General features: G+C 42.4%; 2 protein-coding genes across 7 annotated transcripts in view; one reads left to right on the plus strand and one right to left on the minus strand.

Annotated features, from left to right (window-relative positions):
* ABHD18 (abhydrolase domain containing 18) overlaps nucleotides 1-6,399 on the minus strand; it is a 33,522-nt gene extending 27,123 nt beyond the window's left edge. Inside the window, exons 1-2 of one of the 2 annotated variants that reach the window (XM_075860463.1) lie at nucleotides 6,269-6,399; nucleotides 2,840-2,946 (exon numbers count right to left, since the gene is read on the minus strand). In XM_075860463.1, coding sequence (XP_075716578.1) covers nucleotides 2,840-2,937 — 98 coding nt within the window. In that variant the 5' untranslated portion in view covers nucleotides 2,938-2,946; nucleotides 6,269-6,399. Of the gene's footprint in view, nucleotides 1-2,839; nucleotides 2,947-3,492; nucleotides 3,843-6,268 lie in introns of those variants that run through there. The other variant, XM_075860464.1, reaches the window with a different exon arrangement.
* A 15-nt stretch (nucleotides 6,400-6,414) lies between these two features.
* Nucleotides 6,415-16,012, plus strand: part of MFSD8 (major facilitator superfamily domain containing 8) — a 31,942-nt gene continuing 22,344 nt past the window's right edge. Inside the window, exons 1-4 of one of the 5 annotated variants that reach the window (XM_075860462.1) lie at nucleotides 6,415-7,595; nucleotides 9,296-9,340; nucleotides 11,558-11,657; nucleotides 13,100-13,185. In XM_075860462.1, the coding sequence (XP_075716577.1) occupies nucleotides 11,602-11,657; nucleotides 13,100-13,185 (142 nt within the window). In that variant the 5' untranslated portion in view covers nucleotides 6,415-7,595; nucleotides 9,296-9,340; nucleotides 11,558-11,601. Of the gene's footprint in view, nucleotides 7,596-9,295; nucleotides 9,341-11,557; nucleotides 11,658-13,099; nucleotides 13,186-16,012 lie in introns of those variants that run through there. The other 4 variants (XM_075860459.1, XM_075860460.1, XM_075860458.1 and 1 more) reach the window with 4 other exon arrangements.

A 16,012-nucleotide genomic window follows, 5' to 3' on the forward strand; every position in this document is an offset into this window, starting at 1 on the left:
GCGGTGAGGAGGGCATGATTCTACACATCTGTATAGCAGAAGGGCTCAAATCTGTCCAGGAGTAGCGGTAAACAAATTGATTCCGCTTTTGCGCCATTTTATCAATATGCTGAATTGCTGGTCGATAGAATACACTGAGAAAATGGATTCCATTTCCCTCATAAATAAGCCAAAAGCAAATCTCAAATCTTTGAATAATTCCCCAAACGGGCGACAAATCAGCAAAACACAAATGAGGCGAAAAAATTTGTTCACCTGGCCAGAACATTACAATATACAAAATATTGTAATTTTATCAGCCATGTAATAAGATTTCCCTGTGTATTACGCAGTTCAGCTGATTTTAAAGAGGCTCTGTCACCACATTATAAGTGCCCTATCTCCTACATAAGGAGATCGGCGCTATAATGTAGGTGACCGCAGTGCTTTTTATTAAAAAAACCGATCTATTTTTACCACTTTATTAGCGATTTTAGATTTATGCTAATGAGTTGCTTAATGCCCAGGTGGGCGTATTTTCACTTTAGACCAAGTGGGCGTTGTACAGAGGAGTGTATGATGCTGACCAATCAGCGTCATTCACTTCTCTCCATTCATTTATACAGCACAAAGTGATCCTGTTAGATCCTTATGTGCTGTCTTATACTAACACATTAACAATACTGAAGTGTTTAGACAGTGAATAGACATTCCACGGGATGTCTATTCACAATCTCTGAACTTCGTTACTCTGTCTGTGGTAGTTACAGCAGAGGAAGCGTGATCTCGCGAGATTACGCGGTAAATGACAGGTTACAACGAGATCACGCTTCCTCGACTGTGACTACCACAGACAGAATAACGAAGTGCAGAGATTGTGAATAGACATCCCGTGGAATGTCTATTCACTGTCTAAGCACTTCAGTATTGTTAATGTGTTAGTATAAGACAGCACATCGCAATCTAAAAGGATCCCTATGCGCTGACTAAATGAATGGAGAGGAGTGCATGACGCTGATTGGTCAGCGTCATACACTCCTCTGTACAACGCCCACTTGGTCTAAAGTAAAAACACGCCCACTTGGTCTAAAGTGAAAATACGCCCACTTTGGCATTAAGGAACTCATTAGTGTAAATCTAAAATCGCTAATAAAGTGGTGAAAACAGATCGTTTTTTTAAATAAAAAGCATTACTGTCACCTACATTACAGCGCCCATCTCCTTATGTAGGGCATAGGGCACTTATAATGTGGTGACAGAGCCTCTTTAAGGCCACTCCATGACAATTACACAATTGAGATAATCGCACATCTGCATGTCAGGGAAAACTATGTCACATGTAATGTGTTCCTAAGAGATTGCATGTGTACACGTAATGTCTTGTGCCTGTGATATCGCAATTGCAAAAAAACTATTCATTGCCCTTCCCTGCCTACTATCATCACAGGTAACATAATGCATGCAAGTTTGCGCTGCGATCTCACAGGAGATCGCATCCCAACACATCATGTAAGATAGTTTGCCTTGGAGAGATGTCTAAAGGGATAACCAAAGTCTGTCTGCATACACACAGAGCCAGCAGCAGACAGATCAGGTAAAAAACAGGAGCGAACATTTTGACAGGATTAGGCGAAGTTCACACCTGCGGCTGTCAGAGGAGCAGAACAATGGAATAACGGAAGCAACGGTTCCATTGCACAACAGACACCGCCGGAGCCCATTGATTTTAATAGGTACTGTTGGCTTTCTGTCCGTGATTTTACCGGAGACAATAGCAGAGAACGCTGCGCTGTTGTTTCCGGTAATCTCGCCCCGGATCTGCGACGGAGGTCCCTAACGGAGCCTCCAACGCAGATGTAGCCTTAAAGGAGTTGTCCAGTCATAAGAAACGGATGGCCTATCCTCAGGATAGGCGGTCAACATCTGACCGGTGGTGGTGAAACTCCTGGGAGCCGTTTTGAGGGGGCCGCTGCGCTCGTTGAGCGCTGCTTCCCCTTTATTACGGTCACGGCTTGTATTGTCAATCGCCAACAACACTTGTAGTGCAGTACAGTATTCTTATATTCAGTTCAAACTAACTTTCTGGTGCACATCTTAATAAGTTAGGTGCATAGTTCTCCAGTGCCCTTTAGACTAAGACTGGCATCTGAAACGCCAGTCTAAATAAATTCCCCCCAATATCTGTGCAGCAGTGGACCATTCATAATACAAATAGGAAGATAGGAAGTAGCAAAATAGAGCTAGGTCATTGCATAGGCTTGGAGGATAGGTGCTGAATATAGGGAGAAGGGACAAATAAAAATAATGCAGAAATGTTGCTTAAGGCCTCATTCATACGAGCATATCAGATTCACGCACGTGAAAAACGCGTGTGAATCTGGTCTGTGTGTTTTGCGTTATGCATCAGTGTGCTTTGCGAGTGGCATGCGTTATTCACGCACTCGCAAAGCACACCCTTTTTTATAATTTTTTATTATTATTTTCAATTGAATTGATGTGTAAATCATGCACCGCACACGGATGTGCACCCATTGACTTCAATGGGCGCGTAGGTGCGTGATAACGCACCTATATAGGACATGAAGTGAGTTTTACGCAGCGGACTCTCGCTACGTGAAAAATCACGCATGTGTGAATGGCCCCATTGAAATCAATGGGTCCGTGTGCTGTGCGTTGTTTCAACGCACAGCACACGGACGTGATTCACGCTCGTGTGAATGAGGCTTAAAGCTAGACGTTTTATACTAAAGCTCGGGCTTTAAAAATTACATTTGGTATGTTGTTAGACAAAGCAGATAACCTGTTGGGGGTCTAGTATAGCATAGTAAGTGGGTCGGGCTCTATATTCCAATATACATACCGTTTTAAGTCTTCTGGTTTTCCCCATCCTCGGATGAAGAATTTAGTAATGAGTAACCGCCTGTAGAGAACATCCAGTTTACTCAATCCCATTTGCATAAATCACATCTGAAAATTAAAAGACAATACATTTATAGTAATTGACAGTGGAAGTAAGTTTGAAAAACACAACTGGTCCCACAAAAACCATGCCCTCATATGGCTATGTGGACATAAAAATAAAAAAGTTATGACTCTTGTATGGCGGGGAGGAAAAACAAAAAAGAATGCTTTGTCATTAAGGCCAAAATAGGTTAAAAAGCAGATTGATCAAATATGTAAATACATAGAAGGCCAAATGCACACGTGTCTATGTGCTGTGCGTATTTTCCTGCAGCAAATCCGCAGCGTAATCCAGAACAAAAAAAAAAAGTGATTTCAAGTAATCTCATCTACACAGTGCAGAATTTTTCCGAACGTAAATTGACCTGCCTTGCGTATTTTAAAATCTGCAAGATGTCAAATTTGCTTGCGTTTCCGTTTCAGAATCGTTATCTGACAAGTTTAAAAAAAATATGCACCAAAATCGGCAGCATAATACCGCACTAAACTGTAAAAAACGCATTAAAAAAACAAAAAAACTTGCTAATAGGTGCAGATTTTACCTGCTCTTACCTGCGGTTTTGATGCACCAAATTACGCAAGGTGTGCACGTAGCCTAAAACTAATTAGTGAAGGCTCATCACTTTTTTGCGAGAGCTCCTGTTTTAGGGTATGGTCCGTACTTCTCTTTTTTTATACGTTCCTGGCTTAAAACAATCTGCATCAAAATGTAACATGTGAAAGCCCCCTAAAGAAAGTTCTCGTTTGCAGAGTAAAAAGCAATAAAAACAAAGAAAAAAACAGCCCTCGTCACACGTGCTTTTCTTATATCAACCGCTGAGGAAGCGCACACATCCCGTGCCACTGCATGCAGCTACGTGACAACGCAAAGTAACATATAGTAGGCAAATGGCTCAATATAATGGCTATACCAGCAGGATTCAGATTTCAGAACATCGCTTACAACTCAATTGGTAAATAATGTCCTCTGACTCGGACACTCAGATACATTCTGACCTTCACATTTCACCCACTTTCCAATCTCCTCCCATGGCCCAGCCCAGAGCCGATGTAATGTTATCCAGACCTGTGTAATATCAATAGAGCAGGGACAATATCTACAGCGGACTTATAGAAAAGATTATAGAAGAAGTTCTGGAAGGTAAACAGCCGGCTGCATATAGATATTGCATTGATCTAAGCAGAATGTAAACTGAAAAGCTATTGTGGGGCTGCAGCAACAGTGTAGCATTTATATGAAGAGGTTTTATTTGTTTACTAAAAACCAAGCAAGACAAAAATAGAAACAGTAAAAAAAAAAAAAGCGGAGCTGCACCTATTCTATGAGCCACAGCTCAATTGACTTTCATATAAAATAATAAAAAACAAAGTGGGGGAAAATATTTTGGTTTGGTTTTATACTGGAAAGAATAAAGCAGCATGGTAAACAAAGAACATTTTCGGATAGAACTTAATGAATCAAAAGTTATACTGCAATGTATGATATTCTCACACAGCCTATTGTCTACTCAGATAAAAAAGTACCTACCAAATGTATGTTAGTAAGAATTAGGGGCAGATGGAGGAGAGTATGACAGCAGAATCAGGCTACACAGGGTTTGTTTGTTGTCGGTTACCATAGCGATGCATAAATCTACATAAGAGCCATATACAGAAACGCTAGGACATTTTTAATCAAGACTTGCAAAGTTGCCTTATCTTTCATTTTTAATTCATTGGGAAATATATAAAAATGGTTGCAAAGGTCGACATAGCCAACGAAAATTGATGGCCTATCTGCAGAATAGGCCATCAATAGCGGATTGTTCGGTGTCCAACTCCGGGACCCCCGCCGATCAGCGATTTTGAAGGCGGTGCAGCGCTTGTACGAGCGCTGCTTGCCCGTCATTTCTTCTTGCTAACTGTGAATCTTCGACATGCATTTAGCGGCGATTCACAGGTATTGCAGCCTTTTCTTCCATCGATGTGAATGGGAGAAAAGGCTGCAATACCCGTGAATCTCCGCTACCTCCGTGTCGATGATTCACAGTGAACAAGAAGAAATGAAGGGGAAGCAGCACTCGTTCGGTGGGCTGCACCCCCTTCAAAACAGCTGATTGCGGGGGTCTCGGGAGTCAGACCCCGACGCATCAACTATTGATGGCCTATCCTGAGGATAGGCCATGAATTTTTTCTGGCTAGAAAACCCCTTTAATGCCAACCATAGATACACATCAGATAGGCATCTATTTCTGACCTTTCAATAAACATGCAGTTGGTACAGCGAGGCCTGCACTTCAATGCGCAGAAGGAGAGAAGCCGGACACCTCTTTTCTTCCAGTAAATCAAAGAATCGGCACGCTGCAATCCAATATGTCCCATCTTTGTTTCCCCAGACAGCTGCTTTTACAGGCCCCCCATACATATTAGATCCAAAACATTAATCTTGCGTGCATGGGTAGCTTTGGTCTGGTTGCTATGTCAACGTTTTATGGACACCACCTGATCATATCCATATTAAGCTTGGTTTAAAGGACTTAGTTTTTTTTTTTTTTAAATCAGAAGGAAAGCATACTGGTTAGACTAAAACAAAAACTTGATGGAACGGAAGCTACTCCTTTCCTTTCGGTTAGCTTCAGATGGAAAGGACGCTACTCCCAATTAGATTAACATTTTCCTTTAAAAATGAAGGAACAGAACAAAAACACCAGTGTGAACAGAGCCTTACACATAGAGCAAAAGAGACAACTAATTTGGGCTGCAACAGAGATAAGGCCCTGATGGGAAGAACAGATCCACTTAATGCATAATATATGCCTCCAGTTCTCAAAAATACCAAAAGCACTTGTAAAGAATAATTGAGCATACAGCGCGACTTCACCCTGTTAAGGCTTTGTTCACATCTGCGTTGGGGTCCCGCTCTGACGGCAAGTCAGAACTGGACCCCAACACAGATGTGAAGAAAGCCTAATATGGACCAGTGGCACCCAAGATTCTATAGAATATACTGTAGGGAATGGGAACTTGTAGGTAGGGACTCTACATGTGGGGGAGGGGAGTGGGTAAGTTAGGGATCATGGCGATAGAACACGAACACACACACTAGTTTGTAGCCATTCACCAACAAAACAAAAACAGGGCTCATATGAAGGTGTTTGAAGGACCATGTCCACACATTGTCATAGTGCGGTACTTAGGTGGAGAATTAGTAAATATGTGCCATCGTGGCTGCTGTATAAGAAAAACTAAACCGCAATAGCTGGGAAGTGAAAAGACCTATAAAAAGGAGGTGACAGCCTAGTTTTGTGCTACCCGCGTCCGACACATAAGGGCCACAGTATATACTCACACAATACTAGGGGAAAGAGCCGGGCGGACAAGTGCCGCGATCCCGGCAGGAGGCGCTTCTCACTGGGAGTAAAGCTCACTCACTGGAACGCTGCCCCCTACCCGCGAGAGTGGGCGATGACCTGACGTCACTTGGCGCATGTGTGGTCCTGAAGATATGCTTGTGACAGGAACTGAAACCTCACCGTTACCGTACGAAGGAGAAATGTCACATGGTACATTATTATCACAAATGCTCCCAAAAGCTGCATAGTACCGTAGTGCGCTGTAACCCGTGCCTCCAACCGTCAGCATGCCCTTACAGTATGCAGCATGGCCTGCTGGGAGTTGTAGTTTCTGGAGGGCACAGCCATATAGTACAAGTCAAGCCTTGCGCTGGATTCCGACATGTATTTCTGTATACAACGGATCATTCTTACTACGAGAAAATGTCTGCTTCTTGTGAGGACAGAACTTCGTAAAGAACTATTTCCCTCCTACAGTAAAGAAGGCTCAGACGTGTCACCTGACTAAGCTGGGGACAGCATGGAGCTATTTAGAGGTCATGTAGGAAATTATTCTTATCATATTTGGCGGGAAAATGGCGCCGCTTAGTTTTTACTTTATGTTCTCCAAAATGCCTTTACAAGATATTAGGATTTTTTTCGGCCTAGGTTTTGTTACACTGCTGTTCCCCCATTCTACTTGGGTATATTTTTACTATATTTTCACTTCAGTAAACAGTTTTGCAGATTGATCAAGACCATCTTATTTTTCATAAAACTGACTGCTTTCTCTATATAGAAACATTTTATTATTATGAACTTCTATCTCTCTATCGTTTTAAATGGTGGAAGTGGCTAGTGATGGTCACTGAATCAGTGAACAGGCGTTCTCTCCATAGGTTCCCAGATGTGGGATTCCCACCTATGAGGCGTTTATGACATGTCCTGTGGGTATGCTATAAATGTGGGAAAACAACACTAGTCACAAGGCACCAGCAGCTCACACACTGGAGTCCTGTCACCGGAGCATGAGGAATGGACTGTGGTGTCACAGGGCGCATGTGCAGAGCGGCTCAGCGCTCGCTATGATTGACCCCAGTGAGGTGACCGGCCACTAATAAAGTCAGAGATTTTATAATATCACAAAAACCCCAAACAACACACGCGAGTCATTACAGCAATAAGAAGACTTTATTTCGTCGCTTTTGACAAAGAAGCATTTGTTTTGCCCACAACGAAGATGGCGCGGAAGGGCGGAAGCTACTCATTGTCATGTGACCTGACTGCGCTACGTCCTGATCTACAGCTTGAAGATGTTCGGTCTCTACCTTCTCACGATATAAGGTAAGTGCTTGTATGCTGGACATCGCTGTGGGCTCTCAGTCTGCATATTTATTATACATTCTAGAAATCATTGCTGCTGTCTGACCCTTTATCAGTTGCAGGTAGATTCATTTTATCAGTTGTATAGAGTAAAGTTTTGCACCTGAGACCTGGTGCAAGAACTTTACCCTGGGCTGCTGTGGATGTCATGCTACATGTTTCCTATGTATCTCCCAAGCAAGAATACTTTATTGTACAGTTAGATCCTTTTCTTTGCGCAGTTGTCAAGAAATGTCGTCATTATGCCTATACTATAGTTGTGTTATAGAAGACTTAGAGAAAGAGAAGTCATTACGCCAAAAGTATAATAAAAAATTGACAAATTTTATTAGGACATACAATACAAAATACTGATATAAAAAGGATCCGAATAAAAGAAGGAACGCAGTGTGGTGGCTTCAAGAAAAATGGAAATTTGGGGTATTGGGCCCGCCACAACACAAGTTCCCTGGCAAAGATTCGCTGTCTGATATAGGTTACAGGTGACACAGTCTAAATAATAAAATACATGCGTAGCAATAAATCGATGGGGTTGTGCATGCTGTGAGTGAACCTGGGAGCCTCGCCCTGGCTCTCTGTCGTCTCCACGCTCGCACTGTGCCTGCTTGGTTTCCATGGACATGCGTCCTTTGGGGCACGCAGGCGCACTGCGGGCGTGACGACAGGGATCCCGCGGCTCAAGTCAGGATCCCGCGCATGCGCCATAGACCAGAACTGGAGGACGGACACCGGAGTTTTAAATCTCACCATTAATCAAACCATATATAAAGCATGACATTGACAGTACCTAATACACTACCCCCTGAGGAAGCTAGATTGGCGAAACGCGCGTCGGGCGCAAACTTTTCAGCCTGCAGTGTGGGGCCATTTCAACGTTTGTTTTCATGGGTAAGCCTCCCTTCATACTTTCCATGTTATATACAGATCTGCAACGATCTATACAGGCTATGCACATTTGACCTCTTTCTCTGGCAACTTTAGTCTCATTATGACACTCTGGTCCCGGTCTATCTCTATTCTATATAAAGTGTAAACTAATCTTGGAAACAAATCCTCTATATCTTAGCAATTTTCGATCTATATGGTCTTCGAGTGATTTTCTCTCTCTGTAAATTTTACTGTTACCATCGATTTATTGCTACGCATGTATTTTATTATTTAGACTGTGTCACCTGTAACCTATATCAGACAGCGAATCTTTGCCAGGGAACTTGTGTTGTGGCGGGCCCAATACCCCAAATTTCCATTTTTCTTGAAGCCACCACACTGCGTTCCTTCTTTTATTCGGATCCTTTTTGTACTTTTTATATCAGTATTTTGTATTGTATGTCCTAATAAAATTTGTCAATTTTTTATTATACTTTTGGCGTAATGACTTCTCTTTCTCTAAGTCTTCTATGATGTAATGAAGTTTGCTATGTTACTCATATACAATGGGGCGCTTGGACACTTGTTAATGGCGCCTAACTTCCTATTGAACCTGGTAAGTCCTTGTACTTATATAGTTGTGTTATGTGGCAGTGGAGTGTGGTTATATCCCCCACTGTTCTCACATTCCGTCCTCTGGATTCTCTAAATTTTCTTAGGCTCTGTCCACACTGGTGTCATGGTCCTGTTCTGTCAGGTGTCTGTTGCCCTTAACATTTTGTCTCCTTCCACAGGAGCACGATATGTAGTAGCAGGGCTGGACAAATCGCAGGAGCCAGGTAAGCAATTTGCACTGGGAATCGGCTTCTTCGGCTAACTCTTTGGTTTGCTTCTATGGACTTACTGGATGTAAAAAAAATGTTTTTTTAAACTGGACTGGTCTAACCAGCTCCTAAGATATACAGCAAAGTGCCGATTACAGAGTAGTAAACACTAGAGGCATTCTCACTTCAGATATTTTAAAAGGAGCGTACCCATACGCTGTATGTTTTTGGAATTGGTCAAACCCACTGGGCAGATGGCATCAATTCTCCTAATACAACAGCACATGCACACTGCGCTATTACAGATTTGTGCTGTACAGATCCCTAATCTGGTACCTAGAGAGTGTTATGGGGCCACACTGTGCCTCTGATTCTAAAGAACCAAAAAATCATGTTATGTTTCAACAGATGTCTTATATCGGCGTTCTTCTAGGGGAGAATGCAGCGCCTCATAGAGGCACCATTAGTCATCACACGGAGTACTTACTGAACTGTGAAACGTTGTGTGACGCTGTACAGGGTCTGCGTGTGCGCATGGACCCCAAGACTAGTACATTTTTACATAGATCACCTACAGTCCTCAGAAACAAATAGCTTGAGCATCTCTATTAACATGAGGCTTTATGAAATCCTATATTCTGCCGTCATAAAATAGAATAACTAGATAGAAATTTGTTGAATTATCGTTTGACTTGGGAATTTTTTTTTTGCCATTGATTTACTGGCCAAAGAGCATAGTATAATAACTTGGCACATACCAGCACTGTTGCCAAATGTTACATTATGAACTAAGGAATGCTATTAAAGGGGCTTTCCGATGATCTACAGAAATCAATTACAATGAACCCTCCCCAGAAAACAACCACTTTGAGAGGACTCCCCATTAAGACCAGATTTTTCTGTGACAGATTGCAATCATGTTCTAGTCTATGCACAGTGGCCCTCTTTAAAAAGACCACCTCTCATTCTAGCCGGTGACCACACTTTGTGAACAGTTTTTTTTGGTGGAACTCCTTTTGTGAAGAGCTCTTGCATTACTTCTCCTCAAAGCTGATGTGTCCCATAAAATGAACTGTAACGTGGGACAGCAAGGCCTAGCCGGAGGCGAGGAGGATAGCCGGAGGCGAGGAGGATAGCCGGAGGCGAGGAGGATAGCCGGAGGCGAGGAGGATAGCCGGAGGACAGCCAGAGGACAGGAGGCAGCTGCCGGGTTTTGAATCTCTTCTCTTGCTTCTTCCTTCCCACCACAGATGAATGTCAGGCAGGGGAGCATGATACCACTTACTGTAGGATGGGAGGGAGCCAGAAGGGGGAAGTAGCCAAGCTGGAGACATAGGAGGAGAGTGGCACTATGCTGGGCACTGAGGGATACTGTACAGTACTATTCTGTTATACAGTGTTCTTCAACCTGTAGGTCTCCAGCTTTACTGAAACTAAAATTTCCTTCATGTGCTACAAGTTTTGGGTGGGGTAAAGTGGGAAGGCACAGATAGTAGACCACCGCAATATACTGATTAAATATTAAGTATAGGTGTTACAAGGCTAAGGCTCTGTTCACATCTGCGTCGGAGGCTCCATTGGGGTCCTCCATTGCAGATCTGGATGAGATTACCAGAGACAATAGCACAGCATGCTGCGCTATTGTTCCCGGTAAAACCACAGACAACTCAAAAGAACCCATTAAAGTCAATGGGTTTCGTCGGACGCCTGTGGTGTTCATGGTGCAACAGAACCGTTGCTTCTGGTATTCCCTTGTTCTTCTCTTCTGTTGGAGCAGAACAACGGAATGACCCGGCGCAGGTGTAAACCCACACTTGGTAAAGGGCAGGACAATACTTCCGAGATGCAGGGAACTAATAGAAAATGTCATTATACAGTACCGTTTGCTGCATGTGTCATCGATTACATGATTTTGATGTGTTTTATAATTTTGTGTGTTTCTTCATGTTTGCATTGAACACTTAACCAACATTCTAAATACTTATTTCTTTGAGACGACCGCCCCCATAAAAGACCATTATTATATGCAATAGTGGGTGGTCGTCTCAAAGAGAAGAACAGGAGAGCTAAATGCTAATTCCTTTGTGTGCCCATAAGGCGTTCATTTAAATGTGATCAATGTCCTCAGAATAACCCTTTAAATTTGTTGTGTATAAAGTTCTGATTCTTGCATTTTGGGATGTTTTGAGATGACTTTTTTTTTTTTTTTTTTTTTTGTCTCTGGGCCTTCAGAAAAAAATCTGTTTAGACATCCTCCATCATATGTGGGAGACACAATGGCGTCAATGATTCATGATGAATGCTCACCATTGTTGCAATCCTCAGATACTGGGTAAGATCACAATTCTTTAGCACTAACTTTGAAGCAACTTTTGTTGCAGTTGTCGCCGCTGTTTTGTTTTCTGATCAGAATAAGACACTGACAATACATTGAACCAAGTCCGCTATATAGTTGCTTTTTATCATGGTCATTCAAGTGTACTGAGATTGGAAAATGTTAGAACTTCATAATTGCAAGTTTAAAAGGACTGTCACCTCCGAAAACCCTGCTAAACTACAATAATCAGTACATGGCTTTCAGTACATCACCAGGTGACGGCAGCGTAAAGTAGTGCCAGAGACCCTGATTCCAGTTCTATCTCACTAAAATATCCGAAAGTTTTAATAAAATCCCTGTTTATCTCCTGCAGTGCAACGAGGTGTATTCATAAGCTGGGGCTCCTCCCGCTGCTGATAGACCGTTCTCTCCCCATACTGTGCATAGGGAGTAAGCTGTCAATCAGTGACCGGTTTGTTGAAAGGGGTAACCGCAGCTCCTGAACATCGAAGACTCCTAAACGCAAGCACTTGATTGAGCGCTCCCCTAGCTTGGCTCGCACTGCAGGAGATGAACAGGGATTTTATGAAAACTACTGAATATTACAAAGTAAGTGACCCAGCGCTGGAATCAGGGTCTCTGGAACTGCTTTATGCTGCTGTCAGATAGTGCAGCATACAAACCTAGGGACAGATTCCCAATAATAAGAGTCTCTTATATGTTGTTGTATTTGAACTTTCTGTATTATCTATGCATATGCAAAGCCAAAATACACCTCCATTCACATTGGTGTCTGAAGGGTTAAATACGTTTGAGTGATCAATTTGGAGATCTAACTATAGTCAGAATTCAGTTTTCATCATCTCAATATTGCACCTTTTAATTTTGGTCAGTCTGTTCTCCACCGTGCCAAACCGCGTAGTATCCAGCAAAAGTGTGACGTGTCAATGTTGATTGACGTTAGACGAGACGGTCATCCGGCCTTTATTCTTAGACACCCCATCCCTGCGTCTCTTCCTCAAATGCCCTGTGTTGTTAATGATGCGCAAATACTGTAGTATGGCAATAATATGATTGATATTATGACATTTTCCTTAGGAAAAAATGTGGATTTAAAAACCAGGCTGAATTTGCTTGCGTGTTTTTAGGTAGTATCCTAAACCACGTTTTATCTTTTTATACACATTTGTATTATTATTATTTTCTATAGGTGCCAGAAGTAGTTTACTCAATTAATTTACAAATTATTAGCATTTTTAGTGCCGAGTGAATATAATGTTTAGATTACGTGAAAGACATTCTATGTTTATAGATAAACATAGATTACTGTAATCTATGCTCCTCAGTCGTTTTTCTTGAAAACGTAAGAATTTACATCTACAGAATTGTATTCAACGATATCATACAATTTGGGCAGAGTTGTATTACAGTCTTATTTTCCGGTCCTTTCTTTAAAGATTCATTGTGGAAACGCAACAAGAGCATAAAAGCAGATGGTGGTCTATCCGAGTCATGTACCTTACCATGTTCCTCAGCAGTGTAGGTGAGTTCTAGATTTCTTACTCAGACTTCTGATTTTCTGTTGGCTTAAAGGGGTCCTCCTAGATTATGAGAAATACGGAAAAAAAGGATGCCGCCGTAATTTAGTAATTAATTTTCACTATATTGCTGAGCTCTGTGCAGCCTCTTGTTTTGATCCTGGCAGTGCTTCTGTGGGCGGGATTACCCTGTAAAGGACTACAGCTCCCATGATTCCTCTCTACTCTCACAGACATTGCTTCTATTTCCAGCTGCCTACCCCTCAATTACAAGGTGTAATGTAGTGCTGTAATTACTCAGTTTGCTACTGAAACACAGATCTGCTCTATCTGCTGACCAGCATGTGAAACCCGATCGCTTCAGAGAGAGGGAAGAACTGGGAGCAGTGGAGAGAAGAGTCATGTGATGTGTGACGTTTCGTACTTCAGAGAGGGCAGAACTGGGAGCAGTGGAGAGAAGAGTCATGTGATGTGTGACGTTTCATACTTCAGAGAGGGCAGAACTGGGAGCAGTGGAGAGAAGAGTCATGTGATGTGTGACGTTTCGTACTTCAGAGAGGGGAGAACTGGGAGCAGTGGAGAGAAGAGTCATGTGATGTGTGACGTTTCGTACTTCAGAGAGGGGAGAACTGGGAGCAGTGGAGAGAAGAGTCATGTGATGTGTGACGTTTCGTACTTCAGAGAGGGGAGATAACATCTGTTCAGAATTTAAGACGTCACACAAGTAAGAGATAAACACCAGGAGCATAGGCATGTCACTGCATGTGAGACTGGCTTAGGCTTCATTCACATCAAGCGTTGGGACTCCAATCATGGGTTCCGTCTGAGCTTTCCGTCAGGGGAACCCATGAACCGAATCCAAACGGAAACCATAGGTTTCCGTTTGCATCACCATTGATTTCAATGGTGACAGATCTGGTGTGTCCCCGTTGTGTAAGGGTTCCGTCGTTTTGACTGAATGAATAGCACACTACGGTATTGATTCCGTCAAAATGATAGAACCCTTGCACAACAGTGACAAAAACAGAAACAATTTGCACCGGATCTGTCACTATTGATATCAATCTATGGTTTCCATTTGTTTCAGTTTGGATTGCGTTCGTGGGATCCCCTGATGAAAAGCTCAGACGGAACCCATGAACAGAGTGCCGACGCAGATGTGAACGGAGCCTAACAGAGACATTTTTAGCTACAAGACAGCACATTAGTAGGTGACTCATCTTACTGAAGTTAAACCAACCAAGACCAGATAAACCCTTTTAAAGAGGGCTTGTCCGCTCTCCTGATGTCTGTTTTAGTAAATACTTCCCAAGAATATAAAAATTCTGGAGCGTTTCTTAGAATTCTGCGTTGCATTATAGTGTGTTCTTGCACTGATTGGACAGTGTGACAGTATGTAGGTAGATGAAATCCGTGGCACTCTGCAGGTTGTCTGGGTGCTGTCGGTAGGGTTCCCACCCCGTAAATAATTTGAAAGATAAACTCAAGCGCTCCTTTAGATGAAATATGCAAAAGGTGATTTTATTTGAATAAGGCAATATTTAGAGGGGACATTGACCAAGGGAATGTTAACACCTGGTTGTCCATTTATTCATGCATTATCCGTGTAAATAACAGAAGAATGGCACAATGTAAAGTTCTAAAAAAGATGCTCCAGAATTATTATTTTATGAGTAATACAAGTATCTACTAGAATAGACCTGTCAGGAGAGCGGACCGCTCCTCTTTAAGAATTCTATAGTTACTAGGGCAGATTTATTATTCAAAATGCACCAGAATTCTGTCTCAAATTGAGTCATAATTCTGGCCCATATGCTGTCCACCACATATATTAACTATTTCAGGCACTTTTTGCGCCTTGTTCAACAAGTGGGAGTGGTCCAGTGAAAAGAGAAGTGGTTTAACACGTGCCACGTTGCACCAACATTTTGGCGTAAAAAGGTTGGTCTAAAGTCCGCCAACCAAGAGGTAGTCTAAAGTTAGACAAAGATGCTTAAAATTTATCATACTGCATGAGGCACTATGATAAATTTGGTGCATCTAGTCTAGTTCTAAAGGCCCTTTTAGGGTATGTTCACACGGCTTATGTTCAGCCGTTTTTCGGGCCGTAAACGCCCCGAAAAACAGCTGAAACTGAACGCCTCCAAACATCTGGGCATTGATTTCAATGGGAAAAATTGCATTTCGTTCCAACGGGATGTTTTTTTACGTGGCTGTTTGAAAAAACGACGCGTAAAAAACTCCCTGAAAAAAGAAGTGCATGTCTCTTCTTGAGCCCTCTTTCATTGTGTTAATAGAAAAATAGCTCCAAAAACAGCCACAAAAAACACATAAAAAAAACGTTTGATGCTTAAAAAAACGGCTGAGTTTTTTGTTTTGCGTGTGAACATACTGTGAGGGTTTAGCATCAGGAGAGGTTGGTACAGCGGTTTCTTAGTAGCCAGAGACAGGGACACCGTGCATTAAAGTTCATAACAGGGCTTTGCCTGTGTTTTATTCTTGTCAAAGAAACAGCCTCTTGTACAACAAGGCAAAATACAAAATAAATCCTGCTCGTCTGAGCACTAACTAAACAAGATATTATCTCACTATACCAAGTGCCTTCCTACCAGGCACTGGACACAAAGTAACACAGGTCTTTACTCACATAGAATACAGGCTACTCCAGCCTTAGTAGTCTCCGGTCTGAGTCAGGGGTGAGACTGACACACACTGTGTCTGCACCTTTTTATACACAGGCTGCAGGTGCAGCTAATTGAGCAGCAGCCTTGTCCTACAAACAGAGATGGACTAGGGATTGGGGAACCCGCCCTGCTCTTCCCCAATCCAACT

This window comes from Rhinoderma darwinii, chromosome 1 (assembly GCF_050947455.1).
Source record: "Rhinoderma darwinii isolate aRhiDar2 chromosome 1, aRhiDar2.hap1, whole genome shotgun sequence".
NCBI classification, from domain to species: domain Eukaryota; kingdom Metazoa; phylum Chordata; class Amphibia; order Anura; family Rhinodermatidae; genus Rhinoderma; species Rhinoderma darwinii.